The sequence below is a fragment of the Elephas maximus genome, chromosome 2, assembly GCF_024166365.1.
Source record: "Elephas maximus indicus isolate mEleMax1 chromosome 2, mEleMax1 primary haplotype, whole genome shotgun sequence".
Classification (NCBI taxonomy): Eukaryota; Metazoa; Chordata; class Mammalia; order Proboscidea; family Elephantidae; genus Elephas; species Elephas maximus.
The window spans coordinates 124506771-124520652 of record NC_064820.1 but is presented as its reverse complement, the minus strand read 5'-3'; the positions used below and the strand labels follow the sequence as shown (position 1 = coordinate 124520652).

At 37.1% G+C, this 13882-nt stretch overlaps 1 protein-coding gene across 4 annotated transcripts in view; it reads right to left on the bottom strand.

Annotated features, from left to right (window-relative positions):
• AFF4 (ALF transcription elongation factor 4) overlaps nt 1-13882 on the bottom strand; it is a 98174-nt gene that overhangs the window by 31120 nt on the left and 53172 nt on the right. For all 4 annotated transcript variants that reach the window (XM_049872444.1, XM_049872435.1, XM_049872460.1 and 1 more), the window contains 2 exons: nt 1804-1840; nt 78-123 (listed from right to left, as the gene is read on the bottom strand). In XM_049872444.1, coding sequence (XP_049728401.1) covers nt 78-123; nt 1804-1840 — 83 coding nt within the window. The remainder of the gene's footprint in view (nt 1-77; nt 124-1803; nt 1841-13882) is intronic.

The following is a 13882-nucleotide window of genomic DNA, read 5'->3' as shown; positions in this document are numbered from 1 at the left end:
TTCAAAATATCCAGATGCTACAGACAGACTTAGAGCAAAAAAACACCAACATTAAACTTACTAAGCAATCAACTTACGATTTAGACTGGTGCCCGTTTGATGTTTTAGAAGGATTGTATCTTTCTAGAACAAAAAGAATGTAGAAATAAGTAAATAAAGACTATTTAGATTGTAAAACATCTGCCCTCAAAGAATATTAATTAAAACAATGATACGATCATTATCAAGTTGGTAACACTGTAACGTATGATAATATAAGATGCTGGTAAGCATTTGGGGAGCGACAGGCATGTACCTTTGCTGTTGGTAGGGCTATAAACTCATACAATCTTTTTTGTGGGCAATGTGGTAATATCTATCTTATCAACACTGAAAATGCACATATCCACTGTCCTAGCAATTCCAGTGGAAGGAATTTATCTTACAGGTATATTGGGATGAATACACAGGTACACATACACACACACACACACACACACACACGGCTGTTTATTTCAGCATGGTTTGTAACAACAAAGCTAGAAACAAATTAAATGTCTAAAAACAGAGGACTAGTTAAATAAACTCCTGGCGATCTGCTTCCACATAAAGATTACTGCCAAGAAAACCCTATGGAGTTCATTTTTACTCTGTAACACATGGGGTCGCCTTAGGTTGGAGTTGACTCGACAGCAACAGGTTTGGTTTTCACACATTTTTAAGGTTAAAAAGACTGAGATAGAGCTTTAATATAGAAATTATCTCTAAAATAAATTAAGGGGAAAATACAAGCTAATAAAGAGTATATACCTTATGATCCCATTTGTCAAGAGTTAGCTTTCAGAGACAATGAGGGGAGGGGTAGAAGGATGAGATTTTTTTTTTAAAAGAGGAGATAAACTATAAACTTCCTGGCCTATAGTTAGCTATTTTCTGCTTACCAACAAGTATCACGTTCCTTTCTCCTGTAACTACACCTTCAAAGCAGAACTAAGAAATGGACATATAGTTATAGAAAGTTTGTTAACAACATTAAAGAGATAATCTTTTAGTTTCACTTCTTTGCTTAAAGATCTTTAAGATAAGGATCACAAGCCAAGGATCAAAAAGTTCCACATTTCCAACTCCCAAAATAGCTTACCACCAGTTTAAATATTCTTTAATCACTTAAGATGTTATTGCTCTTGGCAAGGAGAACACCTGTTTTATTACAGAACTACATGGTCAAACGCAGACATTTGTAGTGGTTCCTAATCTTAACACTGTCAGTCTGCACAGACACTACCTTTTGGGACCACATCTAGATTTCCTAATGTGATCTTCCCCTCAAGTTTGCTAAGAGGCCCAGAGAGTAGGGGTGTGAGTGGGGGTGGGGTATGTAGCAGACACCAGCCTGTCTTTCCAAATGAGAAGACCCAGGAAAAACAAATAGGGACCTTATAGATATTGGAAGGTAAGAGCCATGTCAACTACAATGACCCCATCTTGCCTGGAGGTTTAGCCTTATAGGACCAAGTCATCTTCATGAAGGACATGGAAAGATGGACAGAGTCTTGGGTTTTTGAGAGGCTCATCAAATTGAATTTATTAACTTTCAACTATTAGTTCAAACACTTAATACCTTATTTTAATCTCCAATAACCTACAATTCTTGATTTTTTTAAACATACAAAGATTCAGCTCAATCTAATTCTAACCATCAGATCATAAAAATGGGATTAACACATACAAAAAAATTATTAAAGTGGTATCTGATGTGACCATGAGAACTGGAATGCTCAAAAACAGCTTAATTTCAAAACCAAAAGAAACAGAAATACTCACTTTGCTCTCCAGAACCAAAACTGGACTGTTGAGGTTCCTAGGAAAAAGGAATATAAAGTGATATTAATAGAGAAAACTTCATTAGGGAAAAATGTTTCAAATCAAACCATTCAATTCCAACTAACTCGATGGAAGATCCTATTAGGTTCCTAAGAATGCATAAGAGAAAAAACAAAGAATTTAATTCCATCTGCCTTGGCAATTTTGTGGTCAATAATGGACCTTCCGAGAGTTTAATACAAACAGCTTTAAGCTACCTAACAGTCTTTGTCACTCATTTCTTTTCAGCAGAATCCATGGTATTCATATCCTAATTTAGAGCCTTAGGGATACAAATTATTTCAATTTAAGATCCTGGTCTTCAGAAAAAGCTTAATTTAAGAAAAGTAATATTATAGAAATAATGTTATTTTACTTCCTCCTCCCCATATCTCCAATAACTTAAAATCAAATAGCATCTCACAGAAGAGACTGTGTCATATGTTGTTATGGTTGTTAAGTGCCATCAAGTCAGTTCCGACTCATAGCGATCCTATGTACAACAGAAGGAAACACTGTCCGGTCCTGTGCCATCCTCACAATTGTTGTTATGCTTAAGCCCATTGTTGCAGCCACTGGGTCAATCCATCTCATTAAGGGTCTTCGTCTTTTTCACTGACCCTCTACTTTACCAAGCATGATGTCCTCCTCCAGGGACTGATCCCTCCTGACAACATGTCCAAAGTTTGTAAGATGCAGTCTCACCATCCTTACTTCTAAGGAGCATTCTGGTTGTACTTCTACTAAGACAGTTTTGTTCTTTCTTTTGGCAGTTCATGGTATATTCAGTATATTCAATATTCTTTGCCAACACCACAATTTAAAGGCATCAATTCTTCTTCAGTCTTCTTTATTCATTGTCCAGTTATCACATGCATATGAGGTGAGTGAGAACACCATGGCTTGGGTCAGGCACCTTAGTCTTCAAGGTGACATCTTTGCTTTTCAACACTTTAATGAGGTTTTTTGCAGAATATTTTGTGTCATATACTTCTTTGTAATTCCTATATTAACCCAGTACCTGGCACTCAGAAAATACCAGTAGAAAGGATGCTAAAATGTCACTGTCAGAACAGAAGAGACATTCAACTTTCAAGATCAGACCAGCTGTTTCACATGTGTAAACTGTGCATTTTTCTAAGTGTGAGGTACAAGACGTAGGACTAAAATTATATGTACATCCCTAAAAGCTTACTTAAAAATAATCAATCTTCCTTTAATGACACAATCTACTGTGGAAAGATATCTAAACAGTATGAAAGCTAAAATATAATTTTGCTGTTAAAAAGCACTGTAAATAGAGCAGTGGCCAAGAGGTTTACTCCCGTAAACTGCTGTAAAAGTGAAAGGATTCCCTGTCTGCCTTCGCTTGCTTTATACTCATTTGCCTGATAAACAGCCTAAAAGTTAGTAGCCTAAGCTTTCAAGTAATCTCTGGTTCCTCTCCCTCACCTCTGAAAAGTCAGCTGGTCACCAAGTACTGCTACATTCTACCTCCAAAACACCCACTGAAACCAACACCATCTCCTCTCCATCCGAACTGCAAAGATTCTGGTCCTCACCGTTTTTCATCTACAATGGCCATCTGGTGGACCTTCATGGTTCTATTCTCCTTTCCTTTACTCAACCACAGGCTCCAGTTTAACTTTCTGAAGCCCAAATCTTAGTCTCATCATCACTCTCCTACTTTTCATAGAGCTTCCAACTGCTCTTTGTTTTTCCTAAAGATGAAACCAAAACTCTTGACACTTGATGTTTCCAAGCACTGGAAAAATAGCATGATAAGTAAAAACAGACAATAATGATTGTCTTTGCAACTATTCATGAAAATAAATGTAAGACGGCAATTGTGATACGTACAATGAAGGACAAATATATAGTATTATACAAGAGCTTATAAGTGGGGGTGGTGTGTGTGTGTGTGTCTGTTGTGATCCAGCAAGGACGATGAGCAGAGGCCTCCCTGAGGAAGTACCATTCCAGCTGAGATCTGAAAGACATGTAGGAAGTAAACTGGGAGAGGAAGAGGGAAGTGTGCGCTCAGGATAGAGGGAACAACATGTATAAAAGCCAGAAGGGGTGGGGCTGGGGGAAGCACAGCTAGTATGAGGGACTTACAGGCAGTGCATGGAGAGAAAAAAGTACAGGGGAGAGAGCAGTGAGAAGTAAGACTAAAAACATGATGTTTGTAGAAGCTAGATCATTCAGGGCTTTATAGACTGATCATATTAAAGATTTATGTGTGTAGTTTATTAAGCAGAGGAGTTTTACAATCACAGCTGCATATTGTAAAAATCACCCTGGCTATTAGTAGAGAACAGCTTGAGAAAACAAGATTGGAAATAACCTAGAAGACTACTGCAGTGGTCAAGGTAGGATATGACCACAATTTGAACAAGTTGGTCTCCCAGCTTTTTTGATTATGCACTCCATCGCTAAAAATTTTTACTTTTGCGTATCTAAATGGTATGCATTGCTAGTTAACTTTAAAAAAGGAGCCCTGGTGGCACAGTGGTTAAAGCGCTCGACAGCTAACTGAAAGGTCGGCGGTTCAAACCCACCTGTGGCTCCAAGGGAGAAAGACGTGGCAGTCTGCTTTGGTAGAGATTTATGGCCTTGGAAACCCTATGGGGTCGCTATGAGTCAAAACTGACTCAGATGGCAGTGGGTAAGATTAAAAAATTTAAATTTTAAAGGGCTAAAATAGAAATAAGTAATATTTTAAGAGTAATTTTAAAATTATATTTATCAATGGCAACAAAGTCTTTCTAATACACACACAAATACATGAGTGATTCAAAGGTCTGACACTAAGACTGGCTTATTTTGATACTAAGTTTCATTGGATGTCGCAAAGACATAGCAATACAAATAGAAGAAATGGTATACTTACTAAATCATGACACCAAATTTTCAATCCTATCCCTTAATTATGCAAAGCTTTCTTCTGAAATTTAGCTAGTAGATTTCCATGTTCCCTGATACGAATCAGTTTTTCAAGTTATTAAGCTTGCATATTAATATGTTCAACGAATAGGTTCAAGTTCCACCAAGTTTAGAAAATTCTGTTTCCAAGTTTTTAAGTTTGCACATATGACAGTCTGTTATAGTTTCTATCAACAACAACAAAATACATAATGCTGGTGACTTTATTTTTTAAATGTTCTTTCCCTCGCATGAGTTTGTTTAGGAAGGCAGTTACTTTTTCACGCACTGTTAAAACACCATCTTCATCCTGAAGAGACATGAGGGTTTAATTAGTTTATTTTTAATATATGATAGGAAGTATACTACTGAAACCATTTGTTATCACTGAAAAGATCTGGCATATTTGTGAGGCAGGGAAAAAGGGTGGGAGAGAAAGATCTGAGATATCTCATGAAACAACTTATATGTTGGAATGAAAAATATTCAGGATCACTCTCCACCTCATTACAGAGTACACTGTAAAGAACATAATTTTATATACAAGTTAAAGACATTTCACAATGTTTTGGACACTTCTTGCTTCAGCCTCATTGTGGCAACACTCCGAGAGAGAGTAAGCTGCACATTTGGTACCACTGCTCTTGCCTTGCCCTGGGATCTTTTCTGTAATTCTTGTTAAAGCAGCACACAGGTTCACCATTTAAAATTAAAAAAGAAGTGATTTACAGTCTAGGAGGTACCTTCTCTCTGTTACAGGTTTCCTTGAGTGGTGCAAAAACAAGTAGCTCTTGAAGTAGTTTATGACTGAAAATGAATCCAATAAATATCTTAAGCTGAGACATACTAGAAGCAGCTGTACTTTCACTCATCTATAGATAACTAACTTCTCACTTTGCATGATTTTCAAATACTTGCTTCTTAAATCTTCAACTTTGCTTTCTAAACCTCTTTCAATAGTGTTTGCTGACAAAAAAAAATGCATTTTAGTATGTACTCATTGTACTCTCTGTATTGGTTTTCAGTCATTGTCATTGCAGCAGAAAGAACAAGGGTTTGAGCAAAGGTAGAAGATACTGGGAAAAGCCTCAAAAGGGGTTTTAAATAAAATTTTATTAAATTTGATGTATGTTTAAGTACTGAACTGAGTACCACATAATTCAAACTATCATGGAGTATGACTCATGATGGGCTTCATAGTTGCATTAGTTACTATCTCAAGGCACATTATACACTGAAAGCAAAGTGAATTATGTAAATGAACATTCAAATTCTTGTTGATAGCCTGGAGTCATTGAGTCATTGCCGTTGTTATATCTGCTTATAACATCCTTGTTTCTACTTTGCACTATGGCTGATAAAAAGCTCATAGAATAGAAAAATATCAGCTCTGTCATTATCCTGTTTGCTCATAAATGTATTTTAGTGGTATTTCCAACCAGTAGTTTCATTGTAGGTGTACTTTTAAAGCCACTTGTGCATTAGTGAAGATTCATTGAATACAATCTGTAAATCCTCTTAACTATGCACACTTAAACTGCAATATGCCACAGCTAGGAAAACCAAATGAATGAAGACAACTCTGTCAACTTTTCCATGTTAAGAAGACTTAGACTTCTCTGGGGTACCTAACAAACCAGAGATAAAATGCGACCATCTGCCATTCAGATCAAGAGAAGTGTTAATACCTGATTTTTTTGTTTTGTTCCAAGGATAGAAAAATAAGTAAAATGAGATTTTAGAACTAAAAAATACAAATAAATAAAAACTCTAATTTGTTTTCCACTCAGCAATACACACTACTCTGGGGTATATGCTTTCCACTTTGGAGACCACTAACTTCCTATTCTGTTGTTATTAGGTGGGTTCCAACTCAGAGCAACCCCACGTACAGCAGGGTGAAATACTGCCCGGTCCTGTGCCATCCTCACAATTGTTGAAATGCTTGAGTCCACTGTTGCAGCCACTGTGTCAATTCATCTCATTGAGGGTCTTCCTCTTTTCTGCTGACCCTCTTTTAAGCATAAAGTCCTTCTCCAGGGATTGATCCCTCCTGATAACTTGTTCGAAGTACATCTTTGTATCTATGGAGCATTCTCGCTGTACTTCTTCCAAGACAGATTCGTTCATTCTTCTGGCATTCCATGGTACATTCAGTGTTCTTAACCAACACCATAATTCAAAGGCATCAATTCTTCTTCAGTCTTCCTTATTCATTGTCCAGTTTTCACATGCATATGAGGTAAGTAAAAATACCATGGCTTGGGTTAGGTGCTCCTTAGTCCTCAAAGTGACATCTTTGCTGTTTAACACTTTAAAGAGATCTTTAAAGATCTGCCCAACGCAATACATTATTTGATTTCTTGACCGCTGCTTCCACGAGTACTGAATGTGGATCCAAGTAAAATGAAATAAATCCCTGATAACTTCAATACTGTCACCGTTTATCGTGATGTTGCTTATTGGTCCAGTTGTGAGGATATTTGTTTTCTTTATGGTAAGGTGTAATGCATATGGAAGGCTGTAATCTTTAATCTTCATCAGTAAGTGCTTCAAGTCCTCCTCGCTTTCAGCAAAGAAGGTTGTGTCATATGCTATATCACAGGTTGTTAATGAGTCCTCCTCCAATTCCAACGACATGTTCTTTTTCACATAGTTCAGTTTCTTGGATTATTTGCTTAGTATACAGACTGAATAAGTATGATGAAAGGATACAATTTGAAACCATGCAGTATCCCCTTGTTCTGTTTGAATGACTGCCTCATGCTCTATGTACAGGTTCCCAAGAAGCACAATTAATTGTTCTTGAATTACCATTCTTTGCAATGTTATTCATAATTTGTTATGATCCACACAGTCAAACGCCTTTGTATAGTCAATAAAATACAGGTAAACGTCTTTCTGGTATTCTCTGCTTTCAGCCAGGATCCATCTGACATCAGGAATGATATCCCTCATTCCACATTCTCTTGTGAACCTGACTTGAATTTTTGGCAGTTCCCTGTCGATATATGGCTACAACCAGTTTTGAATGACCTCTAGAAAAATTTTACTTGTGTGTGATATTCATGACAGTGTTTGATAATTTCCTCGTTCTGATGGATCACCTTCTTTGGAATGGGCACGTGTATGGATCTCTTCCAGCTGGTTGACCAGATGGCTGTCTTCCAAATTCCTTGGTACAGATAAGTGAGCACTTACAGCATTTCATCCGCTTATTGAAATGTTTCCTTTGGTATTCCATCAATTCCTGGAGCCTTGTTTTTCACCAATGCCTTCTGTACAGCTTGGACTTCTTCCTTCAATTCCATCGGTTCTTGATCGTAACGCTACCCCCTGAAACAGCTGAACATCAACCAATTCTTTTTGGTACAGTGACTCTATGTATTCTTTTCATCTTCTTTTGATGCTTCCTGTGTCATTCAATATTTTGCCCAAGAATCTTTCAATATGGCAACTTGAGGCTTGAATTTTTTCATCAGTTCTTTCAGCTTGAGAAATGCCGCCGAGCACGTACTTCCCTTTTGGTTTTCTATTTTCACAGCCACCACCTCTTTTACTTCATCATTTCTTCCGTTTGCTTTAACTCTACATTCAAGAGCAAGCTTCTGAGTACCCTCTGGCATCCATTTTGGTCTTTCTTTTGTGTCTTTTTAATGATCTTTTACTCTCTTCATGTATGATGTCCTTGATGCCATCCCACAACTCATCTGGTCTTTGGTCATTAGTGTTCAATGTGTCAAAATTCTTCTTTAAATGGTTTAATTCAGGTGGGATATACTCAAAGTTGTACTTTGGCTCTCATGGACTTGTTTTAATTTTCCTCACCTTCAATTTGGACTTGCATATGAGTAACTGATGGTCTGTTCCATAGCTGACCCCTGGCCTTGTTCTAACTGATGATATTGAGCTTTTCCACTGTCTCTTTCCACAGATGTAATCGATTTGATTCCTGTGTATTCCATTTGGTGAGGTTCATGTGTACAGTCACTGTTTATGTTGTTAAAAAAAAGCATTTGCAATGAGTATAATTAGTCTTGCAAAATTCTGTCATGTGATCTCTGGCGTCGTTTCTATCACCAAGGCCATATCTTCCAACTACTATTCCTTCTTCTTGGTTTCCAACTTTTGCATTCCAATCAACAGAAATTACTAATACATCTTGACTGCATGTTTGATCAATTTCAGACTGCAGAAGTTGGTAATAATCCTCAATTTCTTCATCTTTGCTTAGTGGTTGGTGCATAAGTGTGAACAATGGCTGTATTAACTGGTCTTCCTTGTAGGAGTATGGACATTATCCTATCACTGACAGTGTAACTTACTACAAAACCAAACCCATTGCTGTCAATTCAATTCCAACTCATAGTGACCCTAGAGGGCAGAGCAGAAATACCCCATAAGGTTTCTAAGCCTGTAATCTTTACAGAAGCAGACTGCCACATCTTTCTCCCACAGAACGACTGATAGGTTCGAACCCCCAACCTTTTGGTTAGCAGCCAAGTGCTTAACCATTGCACCAGGGCTCCTTTACATTTAATTAGGTTCCTCTATAGTATGTTCTCCACATGGCAATCAAGAGTCAACACAAATCTAATCATGTCACTCCTCTACTTAAAACTCTTCAATGGTTTCCCACAGATCTTAAAATAAAAGTCAACATCCCTCAAAAAAAAAAAATTTTTTTTTTGTGGTTGTAAAATCTGGCTCCAGCCCACGCCTACCGCTCCAGCCTTATTTACAACGAATGGAACTGAGACACATTAAAGGAGGTAAAATCATTAAGATTTAAGTGCTTGACTGTCTACGGGGAAGGATGGAGATGGAGTGCCAAAGAAAACTCCTGAGAGGTTTTTCTAGCTTCACTAAGATAGGGAACAGTAGAAGAGAACCATGATTGTTTTCTCTTTCTTCGGTTGTTGGTTGGGAATAGCAGAGAGAATCATGAGTTCTCCCCGGATGACATCTCAAAGGTACCTGAAACTTAACATCTATGAAGCATCAAACATGTAGCTGAATATATGCACCTGGAATTTAAGCAAGGTCTGGGATTAAGATAAAAATGTGTGAAAAAACTAGATGAAGGGGAATAGAGTACAAAGAGAAGACAACTTAGGACTGCATGCCCAAACAAACACTAGTATGTAATTTTTTTCTTTCTTTTGTATTATTGTATGACTACAATCAAATGCTTGGCACACAGTGGCAAACCACATTTCTCCTTTTGTATTCCCTTACAGCATACAGCACAACGTGTGGAACACTCACTTTTAAAGACAGAGATGAAGGTAGAGAAAGAAGTAGAGGAGAAAAAAGAGCAGCCAGGGAAATGGAAAGTAAATCCGGAAAAGCAATGTATAATGGGAACCAAAGAAAGAAGAACAATATCTATGCTCATGAGAAGCTCAATGAAGACGGTAAATAAAAAACATTACTTGGGTTTGTCAAAATAGGCCATTGGTGACCTTAATGAAAATGGTTTGCATGGGGTACTGAGGATGGAAGATAGATCACATTGCACTGAGCTAAGAATCACATGGGAGAAAAATAAACAGCAAATATGAACCCCTCTTTAAAAGGTATGATTAGCTGGAGAATGATGTGGAATAAGGGGATTTTTTATTATTGTTTGTAAGTGGGATAGATGTTTAAGCGACTGATATACAGCAAAACCTGCCAAAGCTGGAACCTGTGCAAGGCAGAAACCTGTCAGAGAAGGAAAATTCTAATATTTTCCACTAATAAAACCAAACCCAGTACCGTCCGGTCGATTCCGACTCATAGCGACCGATAAAAAAGTGGTAAGATTGTACACTGTCAAAGGCTGAAAACTTGTGAGATCCGGAAAAACAAGGTAGTCCTGCAGAGCTCCAGCTCTCACAGGTTTCATGTATATTCACTACATCAGCTTTCATCCTGAACTCAACTTCCTACCACTTGTCACTTGCTAACTGCTCTTTCAGACCTGTCAATGTATGTGAAGCTCTCTCTGTTGTGCTCTCTGTCTTCCCATGTCCCTCCTAAAAAAAAAAAAAAAACTCCTACACTTCTTCAAATCCTGGTTGATGTCACCTCCTCTAGGAACCCCCCCCCCCAAAAAAAACCCACTGCCATTGAGCTGATTCGGACTCTTCGCAACCCTACAGGACAGAGCAGAACTATCCCATAGCGTTTCTAAGACTGTAAAACTTTACGGAAGCGAACTGCCACATCTTTCTCCTGCAGAGTGGCTGGTGGGTTCAAAACCACTGACCTTTCGGTTAACAGCTCAGCGCTTACCCAGCGCATCACCAGGGCTCCTTCCTCTAGAAAGCTATTCCCACATTCCTTAAGTATCTCAACTTTCCACCATCTCTGTCCTCTCATTGGACCTGGTCCATGGGATTGGTGCACAAGGAGAATAAGAACCTATTAAAGTTTTATATAAAGCTTTAATCTATATTACACACAAAGAAGTTGTACCCACTGAAAACTGAGAGAATGAAAGAAGCTACCTGTAAAATCAACAACCTAAGCGATGACTATTAATTGGCTAAGGTATTTCAGAAATATCAAAAATCTAAACACAGTTAACTGAGTATATGTATTCTAATCGACTCTTTCAACAAACATTTACTCAATAGCTACAATGTGCTAGGCACTATTCCAGGCACTGGTACATACTATTCTAATTGCTTGTTTAAGTATCCATCTTAGATAGAGCAGGGACAACATCTAAATTGTTCAGTGTTATAACCACAGTAATCAGTACACTGCTGCATACGGGTTGTTCCAGACATATGGTGAGTACGTGCAAAAGAAGTCAAAAAGCTTTAAAATTCTCTAAATTATCACTGGAAAACCCACCAACCTACTCCAACTATACCATTCACTCTTCTTTCATCTTATAAAAACCCTACTGACAACACAGTATCCTTCTAGGTGCCAACATATTTCCATGCTCCCTTTTACATAAAAATGCCTCTAAATAAATCTTTCTATATTTATTATTTCCAACCGCTTCTGAAACCACTGCAATCAGTTTCTTGCCCACAGCTTTCTATTAAAAATGTCTGTGTCATTAATAAAGAACATGCTGTCAAATCTAATACCTGGAACATAATAGGAACTTAATATCTGTTTAATAAACACATACATAAATATATCAAACCTTTAGAGATAAAACCCACAATGTATCAGACCAAAAATATATTAATGGGATTAGCAGATTAGATATTGCAGGATAAAATCTTAGTGAAACAGAACATATAGTGATAGAAGCTATCCAAAATGAATGGTGAGTTGTGGGACAACTTGAAGGGACCAAATATACATGTAGCTGGTGTCCCTGAAGAAGAGGGGAACAAAGAGCAGGGTTTACAGGAAATTTTTTTGAGGAAATAATGGGCAAAAGTTTTTCAAATTCAATGAAAATTATAAACCCAAAGTTCTAAGAAGATCAGTAAGTGCCAAACGTAAGAAAGATGAAAAGAACTACACCAAGGCGTATCAGACTTGAACGGTTTAAAATTAGTGATTAAAGCCAAAAGAGAAATCTTAAAAGCACCCTGAAGAAGACACATTATGTACAGACTAAGAAAGACAAGAATAACAGATCAGATATCGGAAACAATGCAAAAAGCCAAAAGATAGTAGAATAGTATCTGTTAACCTTAAATTCTATACCCAGCAAAAATACGTTAATTTAAAAAGAAAACACAAAGGTGAAATACTTTTTTTTTCAGACATATAAAAGCTGAAAGAATTTATCACCAGCAAACAAGCATGAAAAGAAATGCAAAAGCAAGTCCTCCAGGAAGAAGGAAAATTATATCAGAAAGGACTCCAGATCAATACAAAGGAATGAAGGGCACAGGATAACTATATGGGGAAACATAAAAGATGTTTTTTCCTATACTTTAAATCTCTTTAACAGACTGCTTAAAACAAAATAATAATGGACTGTAGGATTTATAGTATATGTGGAAGAAAAATATATACAATAGTACAAATACAAGCATAATGTTGAAAAAGCCTTATAAAGAGAAAAGACTGGTATAATATTACTTAAGACAGGCTATGATAAACTGAAGATATATTCTACAATGCTAAAGCAAACATTAAAATAACACAACAAAGAGTTATAGTTAATAAGCCAATAAAGAAATGTAATCATAAAAAATACTCAAGACCAGCACAACTAGATGGTGCTTAGTTACCAGCATTGACTGCTCTGACAGGGAGCACGATAGACGGTCCCAAAGATAGCTGGAGAAAAATGTAGAACAAAATTCAAGTTCACCAAAAAAAAAAAAAAAAAAGACCAGACTTACTGGTCTGACAGAGACTGGAGAAACCCAGAGAGTATGGTCCCCAGACATCCTTTTAACTCAGTACTAAGTCACTCCTTGAGGTTCACCCTTCAGCCAAAGGTTAGACAGGCCTATAAAGCAAAAAATAACACACACAGTTCAACCACGTATATAAGACTAAATGGACACACCAGCTCAGGAGCAAGGACAAGAAGGCAGGAAGGGACAGGAAAGCTGGAAAGATGGAAATGGGGAACACAAGGGAGAAAAGGGAAGAGTGTTGATATGTCGCAGGGTTGGCAACCAATGTCACAAAACAATATGTGTATTAATTAATGAGAGAAAAACTAATTTGCTCTGTAAACCTTCACAGTTTAAAAAAGAAAAAAGCTGTAAGAAAGGGAGAAAAACCAAAAAACCTCACCACCAGACGGGACAAGTAGATATCAAAAAGCAGGATGGAAGATTGAAACCCAATCATATTAACAATCATGTTAAATGCAAATGGTCTAAGCACCCTAATTAAACAGTAGAGAGTATCACACTGGATAGAAAAACAAGATAAACTTATATGCTACCTACAAGAAATATATTTTAAATATATGGACACAGATTAGAAATAAAAAAAAAAAATGGAAAAAAGGTACACCACAGTAATACCAATCAAAAGAAATTATATTAATATCAAGCAAAATAAATTTTATAGTAAAGAATATGAAAACAAGTTTCTAAAATCAAACTGAGGTTCTCAACAAGGCCAAGATAGCTGATGACTAGGCTCTCGATAAAGGGTTAATCTAGATCACTCTGAGTATGTAGCGAAG